We start from the raw sequence: 23,620 nt of genomic DNA, 5'->3' as shown, positions 1-23,620 counted from the left end.
ACAGCCAACGAAGCAGCAAGCCTTCTCAACCAACAAACACTTAGGAAACATATTGTCTACAGCACTCATTCGCTCGTTTGGCATACACAATTGGTTGTAAAGACTTCACTATACAGTCCAGTTTCTTTTACGCTTAAGCAAAACTATCAAACAATTCGTGTAGCGTATATATATTTTTTTCTTTTCAGTTACACACTGTGGTACTGTGTAAAGATCTCCTTAAACAAAAATGAGAATGGTAAGGCGTATCTTCCAAATGAAGTACCCAGGATGATCCTCGGCAGAGAGAATTTGTTATTCTATTTGTGTTTCAAAGTGGCTCACAGATTGGCCTAGCCTCTGTAAAATGTGGACCCATTTTCTAACTCGTACATCCACTGTAAGAATTTTCTGTTCCATCAGAACAAATCTCTATAACCATAACTGCTTTATTTATGAACGGACGTAGTTTAGCAACGATGTCAAGACAGGGTATTTGCCCGTTGTTCATTGTAATGTCACTGAAAAGCCCAGAAAATAATTATCCTACTCTGTCATATTTGGCTATGGGGGCACGGTGGCTCAGTGGTAGGGGGCTTACCTCTGGTTCGATCCCGGGCCAAGTAAGTTTGTAGTGGACAACATCGTTCGTGGGTTTTCTCGGAGTACTCCCACTTTCCCATTCCACCAATTCTCCAATAGTCATTCACTTCCTTTAATTATCGTCTCCTTTAGTCTAAAGGGCATAATCGTGGGACATAAATCTGAAAGATTTCATTTCATTCCGTATTTGGCCGTGATTTGTTGTAATGTGACTCGGAATTTTTTGAGGTACGATTATCAAGACAGTAGATATGTTTTCCAGTATCGTTGTATTCTGAATAGTGTTGTCTACGACATGAGACGACACGAGAACGGAGCTTTGCAACTGAATTGAAATGAAATCTGAGTTTTACGTCCCACGGTTATGCCGGTAAGGCTAAAGGAGACGGTGGTTATGATAAATGAATGAAATTGTGGAATGAAGAAAGTGGGAGGAAACGGGAGAACCCCGAGAAAACCCACGAGCACGGTGTTTGTCCACCACAAAGTCCACACGGCGCGAGCTGGGATTTAACTAAGGGACCCCAAGCACCGGAGGTGAACTCTCTACCACTGAGCCACCGCGCCCCCCAAGAACAGAGCTTTGCAATTGAAATAATATACTTCTGAAGGCGAATCAGTCTCATATCTCTTGTGGGCAACACTAATTCTAGACGGAAAACTGTTTCAGCATCATTTAGCCTTCCTGTACAATTTTAAATACAAATTACGTTTTGTTGATGATAATTCATGTAAATGCCTAACGCAATATACAAGGTGTTTCAAAACAACACCAGCAACGTTTGGGAGGTGAATCCTGACACCAAGATTCCTGAACAAGATAAGACAAAAAGTATAGACCAACTTGGGTCACAAATGCTTCCTTTCAGAGTTATAGGCTGCCGAAAACATGAAAAAATGAACTTTAAAGGTCCATAGCTCCAAAATTATAAAGCCTTCGTAGTCGGGTCAAGACTTTACTTGAGAACTAGTATGTGCCCTACCCAAATATCCAAGTTTCAGAATCCTGCGGTACTTCCACAACAATTTTTATAGAGACAGATGTTGAGCACTTCAAATTATATGCCCGTAGCCAAACTCCCTCTATAAAAATTGTGTGGGTACCTTAGGATCTAATACCGGAAAATATTTAAATATTATTTTGAATTTGAGTTATATTTTTATTTTTATATATAGTATTAAGAACGACAAAAACTGCCTCTACTAAACATTTTCATTAGGTGCAGAGAAGTTTAAAAATCAAACCATAAATTATAACGGGGTCGCTGGCAAGAGAATGTGATAAAATGGAGTGTTGATAGGAAATAGGTTGAGAATCACTGTTCAGTATTGCGACAAATGTGAAAATTGGGCTATAAAATTCTCAATGTACAGTTTTAAAAGATTTAAATCCGAATCTCAATTATAAATAATGTTTGACGCAAAGAAATTTCAAGTGAAAAATCTCCTGTTTACAATTCAGAAGACGTTTTTAAGCTACTAAATATAAACAAAACAAAACAAAACATCGACAACGTGCTTATCGGAACAGCCATTTATCAACAACCACCATTCCAGCATTGTGACACAGTAATTATGCACCCTCCCGAAAGTCCTCGTAACCTCACCTAAGAACGTGGCTACCCACGGACCATGCGACTAAAAGATAACCAAAGATGATGTGTGATCAGAGGGGGAAAACATCAGGGGTTCTCGGTTCCCCAACAGATCTAGAGGGAGTTCGGTGCAGAAGCCAAGGACGCTGATCCATTTACACTTGTCGCGTGCTGCGTGGGGAACCGTCGTACATTATACTCAAAAGGGAAAGCGGAATAGAGATGGAGGGAACCAAAAAACTTTCAATAACTAACTCATTCACGTTGTTTAGCGCGAAATAGGGAGACAGGTGAGTATCCATAGCTGAACTCCCCTGTTTTTCCACCCTAACAAGTGCTGTGGCCGGCCACAAGATTTTTTTTTTTTTTTTGCTGCGGTTAACACATCAATTCCTATCGGTGTTTCTGGCGTTTTAGATCGGAGTTCGCTACTTCTTACGGGTGCTTATCAGCCCTGTTTTCCTTTTCTCATATATTTCAAAAAATAATCCAAACTTTTCTTTATGTAATTACTAGTAAAATCTAAGTCGTAATCTGTGGTGATACAGAAAAAAAAAATAGTTCAAAAATTTTTGAAACAAACACATTATGATGTCAATGCTTAAGCCTAGATTCTAATCTTAAGAAAAATGTATATACTAAAATTAGGAAAAGTCAAAATTTTCCGGAATCGAAAACTTCACTTTCCAGATTTCGAAAAAAAAACTGATTTCGGAAAACAATCCGAATTTTTTCCTAAATTCCGCAATTTTTCCGATTTTACTTTCCGGATTTCGGAAAGTAAAAATTTCGGAATTGACCATCCATAATTAAAATGCTCGTTTGTAAGTTTATATCCAATTCCTTAAAACAATCAAATCTCGGAAACCACAAGCTCTAAACTAGAAACGTACTGTTTTCGTTGGTCGATTCCAAATTTTGTTACCAGTTTTCATTAGAATTTTCAAAACACGTACCGTTAGTTTTCTATTCAACGTTTTAGGGGGAAGATCATTTTGAGCCCATTAAGATTGACACTTAACGTAACATTAAGTGATTAAAATTGCTACGGTTTATATCCTTTTGTGTTCGGCACCCAGTACAAGAGCTACGTATAACGGGTTGACAGACATTCCAGGCGCTTTGATTTAATCGGAATGGCAAACACTATTGCATGCTGGCAAACTCAAAGGTCTGTAGACCCGTAATAAGGAGTATTTGGGTATGAATTTATAACAACAAATCCTTTTGACATCACCTGTCAATTCTCCAATTCTACCACAACAAAATTAATTTCACAATCATTGACTTTTCGTTATCATTTGTCTCCTTTAGCCTAAAGCGCGGGACCACGGAACTTTCTTTTTTAAGAGCCTGCCTTACTAAAAATAATACAAATTTTACCATTTTCCCTTTGCTTGTTTATTCATAAGTGAAAGGAGATAAGAAAATGCAACTTACCACAATCATAGATAATGTTATTCTGCAACTGAAAATATGAACCTGAAGAATGTTCAGTGTTGCCATCCATAGAAATTACAGTGTTGCCAGAAAAACAATTTCCCTAAAATCAAAGTTAAGGCAGCGACCAGAAGAACGCACTCAACTGCATTTGATTACGTATCATGTTGTTTTGATTTGCTGTTGTTGTTGTTCGGTTTGGTTAAAATAATAGTTGTATTTGGTTTGTAATAAACAAAATAGTTTTAACATAGTTATTAAAATTAAATAATATTGCTATTTAAAAAGTAGTTCACAGCAAACCAGAACAACATGATACGTAATCAAATGCAGTTGAGTTCGTTCTTCTAGTCGCTGCCTTAACTTAGATTTTAGGGGAATTGTTATTCTGGCAACACTGTAATTTCTATGGATGGCAACACTGGACATTCTTCAGGTTCATATTTTCTGTTGTAGAATAACATTATCTATGATTGTGGTAAGTTGCATTTTGTTATCTCCTTTCACTTATGCATAAACAAGCAAAAGAAAAATGGTAAAATTTGTATTATTTTTAGTAAGGCAGGCTCTTAAATAGCGAACGCAGAATCAGATCAAGAGGGGATGGAGGAATTTAAGCTTCCAAGTTCATATTGTTTCAGGACTTTTATACACGCATATCTTGATAAGATAAAAAGTTTATTTTTTCATATCTTGTTCAAGGAAGTAGGAATAATGAACCCCAGAAAATCTCCTTGTGTGCGCCACTGCTACTATCATATCCCTTAAATGTTTTATCTGAACACTGGAAAACTTTCTGCCATATACGGCAAAACGAAACCTTATGAAAATATTATTCAACCAAATCTTGTTCGGGATCGCTTTAGCACCCGTACCTTTGGTGCATATGCTGCATTTCAGATGAAGATTTGTTCGATTTCCGGTGGGTACATTCTGTCGTAAAAGTGTAAAAGGTTTTTTTTTTTCAGCTAAGCTATCTTGAGTGAGGTTTTCTTGAGTTTTCTTCAATCATACCAGGCAAATGCCAAGATAGTACCTAACATAAGGGTCCCAGGCCGCTTCCTTCCTTCTTTCCCAATTTGCCAGGTAGTCTAATCGACGAGGAAAGTCATCTCTCATATATGATAGGCTAACATGGCCATAGGCGCTGAAAGCTCAAGAATTCTAATTTCTAACCCTAATCACATCGAAATTAGACAATTGTCACTGTTGAAGGTTTTACGAACATACTTGAATAAAGAGGTTAGTGAGCTGTAGCTAAAATATAATAAGCTGAAAATTATTATGCTGTTCTACACATACGTCATATAGCTGATCACATATCATTGGCAAAAATGTTTACTATTATTTAGGAATACACACGACTATTTCCAGAATAATAATAATACATTCTTAAGTCTATTTTTCAACGGTTTGGTAGAGATACTACTACAAAGATTTCTACAATACCGAAAATGAATAAGGTCACTTTGAAAACACTGATAGCTAATTTAATCACACTCATTAGGTAAATTTACGTTTATTTAACTAACAGCGAGCGTGATATCGAACTGACGTGAATGTAAAGTTGAGTGAGTGGGATGTCGAAATGAGGATGTGAGCGTGAGGACAAGAGAGCGTGATGATGAAATGATTATTTGAGCGTGACAACGAGAGAGTGTTATGAGATGGATGTGAGCATGAGGACGAAAAAACGTGATGTCGAAATGACGTAAATGTGAGGTCGAGTGAGCGTGATTTCAAAATGGTGATGTGAGTGTGTCTGAGGCTGAGTGAGTGTGACGTCGAAAATGATGTAAGCGTAAGGTTGAGTGGGTGTGATGTCGAAATGACGTTAGCGTGAGGACGAAAGAGCATGCTGTCGAAGTAATGTGGGCGTAGCATTAAGTGAATGTGATGTCGAAATAGTGATGTGAATGTGAGATTGAAATGACATGAGTGTGACATCAAAATGATGTGAGCGTCAAGTTGAGTGAGCGTGATGGTTTATGATGTGCGCATAAGATCGAATAATAAGCATGATGATCTGATAATGTGAGTGAGAGTTAATGAGCGTGATACCAAAATCATGTGAGCGTGATATCGGCTGAGTGTGATGTCGGATTGATAGCATGAAAGTATAGTCCAAAGTAAGCACCATTGCCTGTAGAATTCGATTTACATAACCTCACTTCTAGGGTGGCGAGATGACCTGCTTTTGGCCGGACAGTCCGACTTTTGGAGATCTTGTCCCTTGTCCGGCTTAGTAGTCGAGCCGGACGCCCATTTGTCCTGCTTTTCAGCTGTCTCTTTATAAATGTTTAAGAGTCTTCATCCCGGCGAAATTAAAATACCGCTAATTTTACAGTGATTATGTGATATCTTCAAATAGATAAAAGATAATTAAAATATGGAGCAAGAGCGCCCTAGACAATATTATTTTGTGTGAGGTACCGTTATCACAAGTCACCTAGTGGCTTTCCGTTTTCAGCTGTTTAGAAACGCGAAAATAAATGCCAATTTTCAAAATGGCTCGAAATCGAAAGCAGATAAGTGAGTCGTGATAACGGTTTCTCATGTAAAATAATATTGTCTAGGGCGCTCTTATTCCACATTTCGATTATCTTTTATCTATTTGAAGATATCACATAATGACTGTAAAATTAGCGGTATTTTAACTTCGCCGGGATAAAGACTCTTAACTTTCCATTATTCTGTTGGCTCCAGCCTCAGACATTTCAGAATTTGCAAATTATTATCAGTACGTTTTTGTAAGTTGTAAAGTAAATAACGTTTAGAGTTTCAAAATTTGGTAAGAAAGCCATTAATGTGCGAAAACACCAAGCGAAAAAGGTATTGAGAATTTGAAGGAAGTCGGTTCATATATTCTTTTCATATAAAGTAATAATGCTTACTGCTAACGAGCATTTTCATTAATGAATGCTGCTTGGACAAAAGAACGCAACCGATTTAATATCTCCATAGTTAAGTTCGAACTTTACGTTTGTTTCAGCTTTAAAAGAAAAAGTGAGAACGGAACGTGCAGTGACATATTTAAAGAATTCTTGCAGAACAAGCGCCTATTGAAAGCCATTCGAGAAGGTAAGAATTTAACACGTAAATGTAGTTATTTATAAATGAAGCTTTCCCAAGCTTGCTTGAGCCAAAGATGCCTAAACGCAAATAATGAACAGAAATGCTATATGTGAAGGAAATGTTTACAAATACAGAAAGTCCGGGTTTCTAAGTCAATGTGTCCGGCTTTTTAATCATTGCCTTCTGCCCATCCTACTCACTTCTGACAAAGGAGTGAGTACAGTAGACTTTCAACTATCCGGCCTAGTTCAAGAAAGAAATTTAAAAAAAAATAATAAAAAAACTAAGAAAATGATGAATACTTTTTGCCTTGAACGATCACCTCGACTTCAAACACCTTCATAAAAATAAAGCGACTTTGCTAAGAAAAAGCAATCTCTACAAAGGACTTTTTCGAAACCTAGAAGCTGTAAGTTCTAATTCTTTTAGACTTATTTTTCCTTATTTTTTAAAACATAGTATAGTACATATTAAACATTTATAAATACTGGCCTGTACTAGAGGTCAGAAAATATGAATAAGAGCAGATTTTGTTGGTATAAAAAGTGTGTTTATAATGGTACAGGTGAGGCAAGGAATTAGTAGTTATAGAACTCCGGCGTATTTGGTTTTTTGATTACCCGACCTGCCCTTCCGCCATAGACCGGATAGTAGAGAGTCTATTATACAAATCCATCCATCTGCATGTTTGAGCAGACACAAGGAAAGTTGTCTTTCTGAACCAATCTAAAACAACAGTACTTAGAAACGTTGGAACCATCTTATATTATTTACCAGCGCAATAGGTAACGAAAATAATAATTTCAGCGCAAAGAGTGTTCTGTTTTTTTGTTTTAGGACCACTTCATCTTCAGTGCCGGATCTATCCCGGAGTCGGGATGACAAAACTGATTGAAGCTATTATTTACACATTCGTGAAAGTTATTGTAGTCTGAGTTCTGGCTGCCCACAGTTTTTATCTTCTAGATCCGCCACTGTTCATCATGTTTTCCGCGCAAAATTTACATTGTATTGAACAAGTACGTTGCCTTTTTGAGAGTAAGCGCGTACGAATTATATCCTATACAGTAACAGTGGAAGCTACCAGAAACAATCTTTAAAAGTCAGCTTTAATCAGTGCGAGTACAGCTTTTGGAATCGATCAATAACGCAACTCGACTGTAATGTCACTTCAATTCCCCGACCCACGTGTACTCGGCAGCTCTTTTCTGCCTGTCTTCCGACTTTTCCAGAGAGACAGAGATACTAGTACTACTACTACTACTCGTAGTAACTCCCCCTCAGCCACCCACCAACCCCCTCTCCCCGATCCCTGAAAAAAAAAACTTGTGATGACTCACTCTACACTACCGTCCTGCATCGATCGGGTGGGTTGAGAGAGGCTGTAGGCAAGCTAAGCAGAGCTTTAGCATGGTTGGAAGTAAAGAAGAGTTTTGAAAAACCCCATGCAGGCACAAGCGATTCAACGTTGAGAAGAAATTCCACTGCTACACCGACACGAAAAAAGAAAAGAGATTCATCTATGGAAGCGCCGTCTTCTTCGTTGCCTAGCAGTAGTAGTAGACAGTGGCACCTCGCACGCAAGAGAGAAGAAATATCTTGTGAAGAGCCGATACGAAGCTAGCAGGCTTCGTGCTTTCCTGCGTGGGGAAGGTCGGGCTCAACCCTTCTACACCGAGCGACCAACATGCAGCCATTCCTCTCACTCACACAACACAAGACGATGATAAAGGGGAACGGTGCATCGTTTTCACCTTCAGTCACTAAACACCCGGCTATTTTTGCCTTCCTGTAACTCCCTTCCTTTTCCCTATTTATTCAAGAACTTATAAATGCAGCCAATTAGTCAAACGAATTTCCGTAAACGCACACATACGTCCGTATGTACACACAGATACTGAAAACAAGTCACCTGCTGAGAACTTATTGTTAATTGCTGCTCTTTAAGGTGCAAAACTGTCAGATCTCACGCGCATGTGGGAGTTTATTGCTCGGCAATATTGCAGTATCAACATTGCACACTACATAATCTCTTTGCAGCTCGTATTTCAATGTCAAGGTTAACTCTTGTATACGTATTAAATCAAAGTTCATTCACCTAGGCTTTTTTTTTTAATGTTTGTAAACAACGCAAAAGCAATAAACTTCGCAGTAAAAAAAAAAAAAATCACGTTTATGACATGCTTCTTCCACAAAGTTGTGCAAATTCACTTTCGACGGTGAATTAAAAGGGTATGACGGAAACAATGCATGCAACTTCATGCGTGATTCTTCCGTACGGATTGAGGATAAATCGATGCATGAAAATCTTAAGACACTGAAATAAATATAGCACAAAACGATACAAAGCACACACTGCACTTCTAGATATGTTTCTTTAGATAACATTGTTTGATTTATTTAGTGAAGTTTCGGATATTATCGTAAAAATAAAAAATAAACACTAAAGTCAGTCTGCCAGATATCTTACACGATGAAAATAATGATAGATGTACAAAAACAAACTATGTAACATGAGACTAGAAGCTAGATGGAAATAATTCTCATGTAAGGTAATATTGCGAAATTGAGAAGCATTCGAAAATTATCATAGAATAGTCCAAGATAGCCTTTGGGAGCGTGATTTTTTTCTTTTTTTTTCAGAGACAAAAATAGAAACCCTGAAAATCATTCAAACCTGTAATTGGGTATGATTCAATACTCTATTTGACAAATGGAAATGAAGATTATAAACCACACCGGTCCTTTCCGTCAAAAATTTTGTGTTCATATACTACGTCCGTCATGAACATAATGATTGGTTGTGTTTATATACCACGCCCATCTCTAAAGGATTTAGGGACCACTATCAGTTTATCTTTAGAGAGAAAAAAAATAGAGACCCTAAAAGCCATCCAAGCTTCAGATTGGATACTGAATGACTTACCTGGCAAATTAAATGCAAGTGAGGGTTATAACCACACCAGTCCTCTCCATTCGGATATTGTGTTGATGTACCACACCCATCTTCAATTGGACGACAGGTTTATGTTTATATGCCACGTCAATTTCTAAAGAGTTTAGGGACGGTTATCAGTCTTTCTTCAGAGATGCAAAATAAAAATGGGCGCCCTAAATCCATCCAAAGCCTATGATTGGATATTGAATCACATACTTGACAAACGCAAATGAGGCTTACAAAACACGCCTGTCGTCTCTGTTCAGATGTTTATATGCCGCATCCGTCCTAAACGGAACAGTTAGCTGTAAGTGTATGACATGGCAATCTCTCAAGTACTAATGAAAACTTAAAATTGTAATTTACTGTACAGCAAAACAAGTTTGAAATTAACACTGTATATACGTCCCCCAATCAAGAATCGAAACCGCGATTACGCGTTCAAAACTATTCAGCTGTCGAGAGAGCAGGGGCGTAAATAAGGGCCCCGCAGACCCCGCATTGCGGGGGGCCTCAAGCCATCAGAGGGCCCCCAAATCGTGAAGTGGGACGTTGAGCAGGGGCCCCGTCACCACGCTGTCTGTGGGAGGGCCCCCAAGCCTTTAGTTATGCCACTGCGAGGGAGTATTGAAAACTGTCTCATAACAAACTATAACACGAACTCAAAAGATTGGATCAGGTCGCGCAATAATATCCTTCTATGAAATTCCCATGGGCCCACCCAAGTGGGCTTATTATTTAAGATTGTGATTTAACCATAGGTCTACCATTAACTAGCTTTAAAATTATGTAAAACATAATTTCATATTTTATATATATATATATATATATATATATATATATATATATATATAGGGCCATTAAAGAATGATCTTCGTATGAAGATGAATTGAACTGTGATTTGAAAATTATGCGTAAGACACTGCCCATTGTAACATTTGGTAAGAATACAATAAAAAGTATTGTACTGTAATATTACTTTTGTGATGACAACATACCCATCTCATTGAGGAAAGAAAATTTACACAGCACGTTAGTAATTTATTCTGAAACTACGAGTTGTATCAAGCATAAATACTTGCTTCCATCTGGGCCACTTCCTCTGTGATTACACCCTTCCACCCCCTTCCCCACTTAGAGATAGCATAACATAACTAGTTAATGTCTTAAAGCAAATAATCTATTATCATGTTTCCGTTCCAAATGCAGTTCAAACTGATAACCATATTCACATGTGTTTGTGTTTGTGTGATGTACTTGACTGACTATGATCTACATTCAAGTCTTGATTTCTCCGTTTGTTTTGGCTTCATATTCATCATTTATTCCGTGTAAATTAAAATACGCATTGCTCCTACAGGGAATTGAAGCAGAGACCATTAATGCACTTAATACAGACGAGTTTCGGATTCTTCTACCCTAAGAAATGAGATAGGAAAACGATTCAAATCCTGCTGACGACAGTTATTATACGCAAGCCTGATCAAACCACCACATGACGTGAATACCAGAGGAGGATCTAACCCGGGGCTAGGGGGGCCCTAGACCCTCCCCCCGTTTTTTGAGTCACAAAACTAATTCAAACTATTATTTATATATATATATATATATATATATATATATATATATATATATATATATATATATATATATATATATATATATATATATATATATATTAAAATTTATAGTAGCGTTGCCTTTTATTCTTTATTGGAAATTTTTTGAAACATTAGATCAGCGTTTCCCAACCGGTGTGCCGTGAATGGGCCGCTGGTGTGCCGCGAAGAAATCAAAACAAAATTATTAATTTTATAGAAGTCAAATTGCAAGACATAGGGAAAAATGTATATTTGTATTTCACATTACTATGAATCTACAATTTTAAGTTTCATACCGCTTTACTTTTTGTACATTTCTAATGTTGAAAAAAGTATTCGTTATCATTGTTATGACCATTATTGCTTCTTTATTGTTGCAGACTATTTCGTAACTTGAAAATTTAAAATATCATTCAATCCTTTCGACAAATTGCCTACATTTGTGTTTTAAAAGTAAAAGAGGTTTGTTCCTTCGTTATTTAGTGATCTTCATTCTTAGTAAAAGGTAGGATACAGTTTTCCAAAAAGAAATCGTACTTTTAATCACCTGAGTCCAACATTTCATTGCAGTTGTTTTCTGTTTTTAAATTAGAATGAAAAATAAGCATAGGGATTTAGCATGGGGAAAACCCAGTGATCGAGCTTTCTTCTTTGTGCGACGGAGATCAGTAATCAAAGAAAAAGTACCACTGTGTTTTATATTTACAAATAATAATATTATAATAATACAAATAATAATAAGTGTGCCGCGAGAATCCAAGTTAGACCCGTAGTATGCCGCAAGTTGAAAAAGGTTGGGAAACGCTGCATTAGATACAGTTTTAGTTGTAGTTTTTCTGTTATGTAATGTCTAAAATACACTTGATGTCCACAATGTCAAAATCCAACATCCATAATATCCATCGAGAGAGAGTCAAGTTGGAAACTTCTGCAGGACCCTGCAAAATTGTAACTCATAATATACTTCTCATAGTCTGGGTTCTGGCTAGCCGTCAAGCAGTAGCGTTTCAGATTTGGCTTGGGAGGGGGGGGCAGGACCCCTTAAGTAAAATTCCGCGTTTTTCACTGACTTACTACTATTCTATTGATAAAATCTATACAAATCTCAAACTCAGAGGGGCAAATGCCCCTCCCTGGCCCCCTAAATGACGCCCCTGCCCCCCCCCCCAAGTCTTTACCTTCTAGATCCGCCACTGGCGAATGCTGCGACTGAACCTTACATATAGCTAAATTTCTCACGGGTATAATCGCAGACTGATCTATGAAGAAACCTAGGAAAGTGTTGTATGTTTTTAATTGGCTTGTTAACGGATCAGTCACATTTGTTCGCAAAACCTATCTGATAATCTCCAACTGAGCGTAAACAACGGAGTGAAATAAATAAATAAATACACCCTATTACAGGCACTGAATGCCCGCGCCATCTTGGCTCTTCAATCAACTGATTTATATGCGGCAGTATTATTCACCTTTAACCAAATAGTCCAAATTTTCTTACGTAGAGAAAACAATGTTTTACAAAAATGTCAATAAGATTTCTCAAAAAACTGACGAGAAAAAAACCATGCTACAGAAAATGTTTTTAGAAATTTTATCCTGATCAAACACTAGTAGTTTCCAGATTGGGAAAAAAATGCATCCTTTACTTATTTGAGCAGATCTTTATTATAAATACACAATAGCAAATATTGTGTATTATAATAATACACAATATTATAGAACTAGGAAAATCTACGTTCAAATCTCACGTTTGATGGTCCATATCTCGGGAACAGGAAAACTTTTATCGGAAAACCTTTCATATGAGCTCTAAGCAAGCCAATGTCTACCTCTATACTACCTTTGGTAAGGTCATATCAGTGATGCCAGCCTATGGAAAAAGAAAATCCATTTCGCGGGAGTTTTTTAATGTTAATTTTTCAGAAAGGCATAAAAGGCAACTCATATGTATAGGGTTTTTCGTGTACGCACACATATATATAAAAATCCACATCAATAAAATCCTCTATTAGCACAGAAATAGACATAATCAGCCATTGATAAGCCTGAAATCAATGTTGATCCTAACATTCGAAGCTTTCCGTTTACTGTCGGGAAGGTGGATGCTAGTGCGAAAGTGTTTTTGTGAAGTGAGTTCATAATATACTTTATGATCAAAAACCAAACACCAAAACAAATAATTTGTGTAGGGATGCGAACGAGACGAGTCGAGGCAGGATTTTCCTGACAAATTCGAGTCGAGACACTGCTCTTCCAATAGAAAAATATATATTTTTCGAGTCGAGACATCACTTTTACAGCACATTTTCGAATCGAGACAGCCATAAATCTTGTCTCGTGCGCATCTCTAAATTTGTGCTCGAGTATTTAAAGAAGAAAATAAGTTATCAAATAAATGAAAGAAAAAAAAAGTGAAATATTAAACAACAAAGATTAAATTTTCAACATGTTCCTCACAAAATACGTGGAGAAATAAGTTGTTTTCTTTTTCTTTTCAGTAGAAGTTAATGACACAAAGTAGTGATATAAACACTATTTTTGACAACAAAATATACACTTTTTCCATCAAGGAAGATAGTTATTCCTTTTATATATAGAGAGGAAACTATTTTATAAAGATAGAAAATCGAAATTTACGAATCATACAATCAGATAAAACACAAAAGTTTCGTGTTTGTGCAGCGTGGTTCGAAAGTGGGCGTACCCCTAACTGGTGTTTTCTGACGGTTTTAGGTTGTATCCACATTTGTTTGGTAACATTGCTTGGCATTGTCTGGCAACATTGCTATCCATGTTAATTTGTTTTCTGCTTGCAGTTATTTGCAGTGAAGTTGGAGTAATCAACAGAACTTGGCACAGAATTCAGCTGTGTTACGACATGGATGGTGATCATACCGATGTTTATGACTCTTAACCCCTTGCACTGAAATGACGAGTTTAGCTCGTCATGGCATCCAATGCCAAATCATACAATGACGAGCTACACTTGTCAAAATTTAAACTATTGTAGCATCATGTAGGGTCACTATATTGATGTTTTGAAAGTTATATAATGACAAACCATCTATAATACACTTTTATAACATACTTGAATTATCAGAATTCAGAAAATAAATCGTAGTAGAAGGGGTTAAGACTCTTAAGAATTCAAGGTAACTGTGTACAGACATTCTAGAATAACTAACACTATACTGTTGAAACTAAAGGGGAGGTACGCCCATTTTCAGACCACCCTGTATTAGTATAATATGGAATATTCAGAGACAAAATGGGACTTTTTCCCCTCTCGAGAAGGGATTTCATAATGATTCACGTTGGCATCACTGAATCAGATGAATTCTGTAGATTACGTGTGACATATACTGTCATTGTGAGTTACTTAACAAAAAAATCGAATTAGCTGTATGGTAAAAATGGACATCTCTGTTGCATTTATTTCTCTGAAATGTTCCTGGTTCTTCTCAATTTGAGAATTTCGGAAGTGAGATTTTAATCCTCTACATATTCATTGTATGGTGATAGCAGAAACACTTCTCAAACGAAAGAGAGAGAGAGAGCAAACGCGAGAGTTCCTGAAAAAGACGCACAAACGATGCTGTCTACCATAACCTTCCATTCCTGTGATCGAACCAGGTCTCTTCAGACCAAAGATGAGGAATAGTATTTTCACATTTAATGTGTCGCAGAAGAAACAAATTACACGTTGAGAAAGCTTCAGAACTAACTAACTCTATGGCCTATCGAACCCGGAAGTTCAATTCCGTGTTCACAATAGCTCTCCATTGACTTCTATCCTTAGCCAACTCGATCCAGTTTCTACTTTGTCTTAATATTTCTGCGAGATCCATCTTAATGTTGTCCTCCCATCTGCGACTAGATCATCCTAATGGTCGTTTTCCGATTGGTCTCCCAGTTAAGACTCAAACCTTCCTACTCTCTTCCATTCTGGCTACACGATCTGCCCACCTCAGCTTCCTAGATTTGATGACCTTAACAATGTTTGCTAAACGGTATAAATTATGGAGTTCCTCGTTATGAAGTTTCCGCCATTCCCTATTCCCGTTCCTCTTGGATTCGAATATTCGTCTGATGATCTTATTCTCAAATATTTTCAGTCTTCGTTCTTCGCTCAAAGTAAGCGTCTATGTTTCGCAACCATACAGAACAGGCATGATTATCGTTTTATACACTTTAAGCTTCAAATTCTTAAACAGAATTCGCGACGGCAAAGGGTTTCGAACTGAATAATAACACGAATTCGCTGCTTTTAGTAGACATTTAATTTCTTCGTGAAAGCTTAAGAACACTCGTTATAAATCAGATTATATTTCCAGCGTAAGTACTCAAACATGTAACTTCTGGATTTTTTTCTAATGTAACTGGAATTTCTATGAATTGTTAATTTTAAAATAATAGTAAGGGGTTTGTTTTTAAAGATATTACTATTCACTGCTATTTTTAAGGTAACAGTTCAAAATAATAGTCACTTAAATTAAAGTTGAGTATATGACGCTCCTTATAGTAATAATAATAAATTCGTTTCGATTTTCGGGAAATGAAATATTATCAGACATCGCACAAGCACTACCAGGAACTGAGAAAAAGAGAAAACGCATTCAGTTCACAGCCGTATTTTTCTACAGATCCCTCATCCCTATTCCTCCCAGCCAACCCCCTTCCTGTTCCCCATCCCCTCTTCATCCCTCAAACACCACACGCACCGTCTCGAGTTCGTCACGGCACGGTCTGGCGTGGCGCTCTCTTCTCTTCGATCGAAACTCTCTCCGACGAAACGTACCACGTCGTTCTTTTTCTTTTTTTAAGCGGACGGCCATCCGCCGCACTACTACTACTACTAGTAGTAGTAATAGTAGTGGTAGTAGTAGCGAAATTGCCTCTTGCATCCCCGCTGCACCCCTTTCCTACCCTAAAACTCTCGCACAAAGTGTCTGGTTGGTTTCATGCCAAAACGGCCGTAGTCCAACAAGAAGGAACGTTTCGCTCTCACTTTCTGCCGTGCCAAACCTTGGCGTTTTACTTTCCCTCCTGGGGGTCGGTTGTGATCGTGGCATTGACCATGAAAATCGCAGTTTCAACTTCACCACTACCTTCACGACCTCTGGAAAAAACCTAAACCAAAACAACAATGGCGCATTTACAAGCACACCCGGAAGAAAACCAAAAATACGCTACTCGTTTTCATGCAACCAGTATGCAAAACAAGAACAAAAAAAATCACTTCTATGAAAGCTACGGAGAAACCTTTTATATTCTTCGGTAAACCATCATCGTATTGGTTAAGTATTTACACACACGAAGAGAAAGGAAATGTTGAGAATCTATGGTCAGTTCTCATCTTTAAAGAGAATGTGCTTGAAAATAGTAAACAATTTTGTCGATTTGTCCGGAATCGTATGTTCAATACTGTTCACTTTCATCATGTTAAAATTTCGTGGTAAAATTACAAAACATTTAAAACTACTCCATTCATTATCAATTGGCATAACTATAAATCATATACCAACGATAATAATTGAAATAAAAATAATTAATTTTTCTTATTAACTTCTAGAGGCTTTATACAAATTATTTTATGCACTTCATTATTATACTTATTAAAGAATTCTTGTACAGTGGAGTCTCGTTAATTCGAACTTGGATAATTCGAACAGAAGTTCACTCCCCTTGAAAACTGTATTGAAAACAATAGTAAAAAGTCGTGGATAAATCGAACTTTTGAACCTATGTTTTGGATAATTCGAAGTAAATACAGTTGAAAATTTTTACTGTTGGACAGATGTAAACAGAGAAATACAGTTTTAACGTGTTTTCAGTTATCCATATGCAGCCATAGGGAAGAATAATACAAAAGATAAATAGAAAATCTATGTAATGATAAACATCAAGGTGAGTTGGGAAAGAAGTAAAGATAGAGAACGTGTGCCAATCTCATCTTGTTTCAGAATTGGTTGAAAATTTGCGATGAATTATTGACAAAGTCAACCAAATGATATTAATATCGTATTCCACGCAATACATGAAATTCAAGATTTATTGACCGTACAAAAACAATCCAATTTAAGCAAATGAGGTTTAAGACTTCTTAAAAGTGAGAACAGAATATTCAAATTGTGACTGGTGTTTCATTGTTTGGGCTATTCAATGTAGGTTGTAGTGTTGTACGTAAATATACTTTCCATTGTACACGTAGTTTGAATTATGTGGAGTCAATGTCGTTTGTTAGTTTGCGGTATTCGATCACGCAAATAATAAGCTGCTTTAAAGGTAAAGTCTACACCATATGAATATGTTTTTGATGCACAGTACTTTGGTTTGTTTGTTGTTATATATATAAAAATGAATGTTGTTGGATAATTCGAAGTTTTTTCGTGTCCCCTTGGACTTCGAATTAAAAAGAGTCCACTGTAATATGTCTATACATGTATAATTTCTTTGAGTTCTAAATTTTTTCCACGTGTTTTGTTTCAGAGTTATGTTAAAAGGATCTACGATATATTATTTTACGGAGAAACATGCTCAAAATGGAGGGCTCAAAATTGAAAAATTCGCAAAATTTCATACCGGTATGACTTACGGTTCCCGAGATATGGCTCTCTACATCTCCCGAAATTGGAACTTCTTTTTTTCTTTTTTTTCTAATATCTCGAGAACGGTAGGAGTGACACGAAAAATTCCACCACTTCTTTCAGGTAGTTTTTGATGCTCTACCGAATGGAGTGCTCAAAATTTTAAAAAATTGCAAATAACACACACACAGACAGACAGAGAATTCAGTAACAAACATCTTAAGTTCTTGAAACGCAATCTCCCGAGCTAAGTTGATCATACTCGCTATTTTTAACGGATTTCAACTCAAGCAAAGGAAAGCGCAGGGCCAAGTTCAATTAAAATTGCTTACATTTTACGGAAAGCTATCGTGGAACAGATACACAAATGCAAATCGTTCAAATATTAAAAGTGAGCAAGTAAGTTGTTGAAATCATAATATAAAACAAAGTGTGTTTCGAAAGAGTTCATAGGCATAAACACTGTTCACCACCAGGGGTGCACCCACGGGGAGTTCTATTATAGGTCTATATTTTTTTTTTTTTCTGAAAATATAAGTGGAAGTATCACTTATCGTCTTTTTCGAGTACAGAATAATGCCTGTTTAATACTACATGTGTGTAGTGGCTTCCAGCATTGAACCGCCTTCTGAAATCTTGGACTTCCCCCAACAAAAAGTACCTGGGTGCGGGCCTGTCCACAAATTCGCATAGTCAGAACTGAATCTTGCGACCCACATTACATTACGACGTGTACACTTAACCACTGGGCCAGCGAACCACCAAGCAACGGCGTTCCTGTTAACGGTATGAATATTATCGTGTGTATCTACCAAATTTATAATCTTGAATCTAAATTAACGACGAGTTATGAGAAATGAGTCATCGACGGCCCTCTGTGGTCGGGCTGTCAGTGAAATCCTGTTTTCTAGATGTCTACGAAAACAGTAATTTGACGCTAATATGACAGTGAATTACACGACCTGTATTAAGATCACTCAACTGCACTAAGTTCAACTCTTTACTTCATTAACCATTTCTTAAGAGAAATGCTATTTCTGCTACTTTTGCACTCAGCGGTATAATCAGAAGTTCAGCTAGGGGGAGGTAAGAAGGGGACTAAAGAATTCATTTTTTTCTGTTTTTGTATATGCAATTAATCCTCTCCTATTCACATGATACGTGGGAGAAATTTCCCATTATATTAAGCATATCACTCTCTTGGTTAGTGCACATGCCCATGGTATCCAGGATCCCAGCTTCGATTCTCAATGAGAGACCATTGAAATTTGAAAGCATTGCATTGATTCGGATTCTACTTTAAACTATAGATCCACGTCTCATGTAGCCTCAGTGTTGAAGAGGAACACTAATCTTCAAACAAATAACAACAATGAAGAATATATGAGGACAAAATATTGAAATTCGTCACAGAAATTGCAGACTTATTTTTAAGCACTCTCACAAGATATTAATAATATAATATAATGTGATAAGAAAATCAATTTTCAACCCCAACTTTTACAGAAATTATTCGATTCTGATGGTATATACTTTCTTCGAAGTTTCCAAATCATCCCCATTGCTCGGGACGGAAATCGGTTAAACATAAAGGAGTAGGGGAAATTTTCCTGAAACACACAACATTTTCAATAAGACCATATGCTTAGGATTGAAATCCGTCAGGGATAAGGAAATAAGGTACATTTAACATTACACATTCTAGAAATTGGTCGATTTTTATGGAACACAGTTACGTGGTTTCTTTGAGTCTTTATTCGAGGGGGGAGGAGATGCTCGCACAGGAGATGATAAACAGTATTTCTCTACTAGAATGAGCGATTGTGAAACTTGGAATAATATTGTCCCTTAAATTTACAATAAACTGCACGCAATCATGTGGATAATCAGTCTTTGTGATGTTACAGCGAGGTATATAAAAAAGGAATACCACTAGAAGACAATCATGGATATTCACTATTAGAGAGAGCTCCCTCGTGGCTAAGCGGTTAGCGTACGCGCCTTTGGCGTGGGAGACCCGGGTTCGATTCCCGGCGGCAGCTCATGTGGTTCGGATTCCACGTTAATCAGTAGGTCCACGTCTCATATAGCCTCGCTGCTGAACGGGACGTTAAACTAAAATCAACTCAACTCACTATTAGAGATTATTAACAATGGTGGGATGACAAGTTTGCCAGCGATTTTTTGTCATTTGACTACCAAAAAAACTAACATTGTAAGCTCTTATATAATTACATCAACTGAACCAATTGTTAATTATATCGATCGGCGATGACCGCTCCAAGACGAGGCTAGAAACTTGTAGCGTCTGTACGGTACATTTTGGCTACGAGTATTCCAATACTGCGCTAAATCTTATGACTACGCTAGTCGCGCACTTTTAGTTTTCTTGGTACCAAATTGAAACAAAGAGTTCAAAAGAAACTTGTTTTTTTTTTTTTTTGTTTGTTTGTTTTTGAAAATACACATTAATTTTAGGCCTGAGCTAAAATCAATCATATATTGCTGTAGAAAGCTCAACTCACTTACCTTGCCTTAAAAGACCTATATCAATCAAGAATCATAGTTATACCATAAAGATATTGCTACTGACTCAAGCTTCATTAATTTTTGTGTTAGAAAAACCGATTTTTTTTTTAATGGTGGATAACACCTCCAAAATTCTTCGAAACGCAATCAATTCACAGGATAGCACAAAAATTATAATTCCTGCCAATAGTATCACAATTCAGAAACTATTCTGCAGTAAACAATGTTTGCATGACTTTGTTTGTTTTCATGCGATTTTGTATATAGGCTAATTAAATATGCTTGAACGTTTCATATTTTTTTTCTATCTTAATTTACTGTATGAGCGCAGTACTTCAAAAATTTAAAAATACTACTAATATTGTACTTTGTTTTTTTTACATATTCTACACTAAAAGAAAAAAATGTTTTGAAAATATATCCTACATGTGTGATAACTAGAAGCAAATTGAAACACGATATTACAAATAAAACATGCGTATCAAAACAATCCAAAAAAAAAAAAAAATCCTACAAAATTCTACATTTGTGCAAAATTCTACTAATAAAATATTTTACTTTTCAAAAAGTCCGAAATACTAAAAGTAAAATTACTTTTAAAAAAGTATATATATATCCATGATCCATACCTCCTGACGCCTGTAAATACTTTAGAAAACAAGTATGTATGTATAAAAATACTCACTCGTCCCATTCCGCGATTAGCTCCCTAAAAGAAAAAACAGTCGTAAGGATTGCACATTAAGATGTACGTAGGAATACTGCAACCAAATCTACACAAGATATTTATTACAAATTCAAACTGATGCATTTCTTCGGCCAACTTTGTATACATATGATTAAAAAAAATCATCTTATTCAAAATCGAATTGTAAAATACTCTCGTAAAATGAAGAAAAATAAAAACATTTTTTGAAAAAATAATTTCATTTTAAACGCTAAAACAATAGTTTTCGGAATGACAATCAAAGTATCGTAATTAATACTTACAAAAAAAAAGTGAAAAAAGAAATATATTGACGGCAATCATCATCTGTGTACTCATAATAAACTACTGTTCAGGTAGAATATCAATTGCAGCCTAGTGGTTATTGTAGATTTTTAGCATGCTAAATATCTATCTAAGTTTTCCTGCATGACTTACATTGGCATTCTTTGTCTTTGAAATTAACACGGATTTCAAGGATTTGAATTTGTTTTCTTGAAGAGCACTTAAATATGTTGGTAAAATTCTTAAAATTGAATTTTTGCATTATGTATCAAGTGAGCATTATTTAAAGCAGATTTTTAACGAGTATGATTTACCAAAACTCCTTTTATCAATTTTGCCCAGAATGTACAGGATCAAAAAAGTTAGCCATCAAGATCGTTGATACAGATGATCCGTCCAGTTGACCCCAAGTCATGGACACTCAAAGATCGGTTTCCCATACATCCAACCCAACTTTATGTAATATACATTATGACTCTGCTACAATAGTTACCTATTACAATTATATTTTACTCAATTCTCGCCCTTCCCCTTACAAAAAAAAGTATTTAAATAAATTTCAAGAAACCAATAAAATAAAATAAGATCCTTAAAATCCCTGATTATTCAAAAGGAAGGAAAAAAAAGAAAGTTTTCCCCATATGAACCAATCAACTACAAAACTTATTGGGCCTTAATTGCAGAGTCGTTCTGATGTGTGATTAGTGTTGTACTAAAGAGATAGACTAATATATGTTTCCTGCAGTAGTCTGGCCTTTAGTATGACGCTAATCATACGTCAAAACGACTCTGCATAAGGCGGGTTATTATTACTTAATTTGAATATCCAAAACTATACATAGTGCAATTTCTGTTTATGATTTCTTTGTTTTCTGTGCAGGGGTTATTTTAATATCGTTATTGCATGTTATCACCTAAGGGTAAGTGAAAAAACATAAGCTTATATATATATATATATATATATATATATATATATATATATATATATATATATATATAAGACATATCTAGTTATATCGGGATCCAATTTCGTTTAGTTGTACAAAAATTCTGTAGAAGTTAGTCACAGGGAGTAAGCAAAAGAATACATCAATATTAAAAGCAGTATACAAGATGGATAAGGGGGAATGATCGAGTTAAACAGGGACTAAAATGACTTTTTAAATAATTGTATCTAACTTTTGTTTTAGTTTTGTTTGTTGTTCTGTATCCGACAAGAACGAAAATTTCATGCAAAAACATTAATCCATTATCCAAGAAAGATAAAAATTATCATTATTTGCATAGTTGTATTCACTTTTTCCACCTTATCACTTGATTTTCCGGGACTAAACTGCGTATCTGGCTAATTTTCGAAAATGTTCTCTTTACCTACTCAAAACTTAGCCAAAGATAGTGACGAACACTTAGATATCTAACTTCTATTATTACCGATAGTAGGGGACCTTAAGGGGGAAAAAACGGCCAAACACTGCACTTTGTGTTAAAAAGATGCCACTCGGATATGTCGTTCCCATGATCCAACTAAGCAGAAATAGAAATAGCCCAACTCCGAATTCTATATGACGTCTATCAAAGATGGCCGCCTATGCTGTTGGCTTTAGAGGCCCGTATCTTCTAAAATAATAGTCCAATCTTCACGATTCAAAAACTAAACGAAAAGATAACAGGGTTTAATAACTTCGTATAAAAAAAAAAAAAAAGTAACAAGTAAACCGATAGGATCATTTTAAAAAGAAAGTTATAGGGTGTCTTTCAGAGTATTAAATTACCTTTCATTTGGCATATATATATAATTCAGATTGGCTGAAAAACAACGAAGTGATATCAAATTAAAAATTTACATTGAGTCGATTACTTTTCCCCAAATTTCGAACAACAGTTTATTGGCCGTAATAAAATATCACTCATGGTTGCTTCATTGTACGAAACAAATCTTTCTCTTGTGATGTTCTTCGCGTAACCATTTTCATCAAAACACAGGGCAGCCTGACCATGACCGTTTACATGAATGCAATATGGCGGCCATTAATTATGATCCATAAAGATCAGTCTCTTTCGAAATACTGATCCGAGAATCTAAATTTATGAAGACCCGGACTAAGTAATAACAAATATTTTTCTCTCCCGCCACCCTTCTTCCCGTATAGTAAGTATAGGAAGGAGAGAACTCCAAATAATGTCTAGAAGCGCGGTGGCTCAGTGGTAGAGCGTTCACCGCCGGTGCTTGGGGTCCTTGGTTCGATCCCAGATCTCGCCGTGTGGACTTTGTGGTGGACAAA

General features: G+C 36.2%; 1 protein-coding gene across 6 annotated transcripts in view; it reads right to left on the bottom strand.

Moving 5' to 3' along the window:
- The window catches only part of Tet (Ten-Eleven Translocation (TET) family protein), a 327,152-nt gene that overhangs the window by 286,131 nt on the left and 17,401 nt on the right, over positions 1 to 23,620 (bottom strand). For 4 of the 6 annotated variants that reach the window (XM_081760368.1, XM_081760372.1, XM_081760369.1 and 1 more), the window contains exon 3: positions 21,033 to 21,056. The exons of the other annotated variants lie outside the window; for them this stretch is intronic. In XM_081760368.1, coding sequence (XP_081616494.1) covers positions 21,033 to 21,056 — 24 coding nt within the window. The remainder of the gene's footprint in view (positions 1 to 21,032; positions 21,057 to 23,620) is intronic. 6 annotated transcript variants of the gene reach the window in all.

The sequence above is a fragment of the Thermobia domestica genome, chromosome 5, assembly GCF_964235325.1.
Source record: "Thermobia domestica chromosome 5, izTheDome1.hap1.1, whole genome shotgun sequence".
In the NCBI taxonomy this organism is placed as follows: domain Eukaryota; kingdom Metazoa; phylum Arthropoda; class Insecta; order Zygentoma; family Lepismatidae; genus Thermobia; species Thermobia domestica.
Note: the sequence above shows the minus strand (reverse complement) of the source record. Positions and strands in the feature narration are given on the sequence as shown.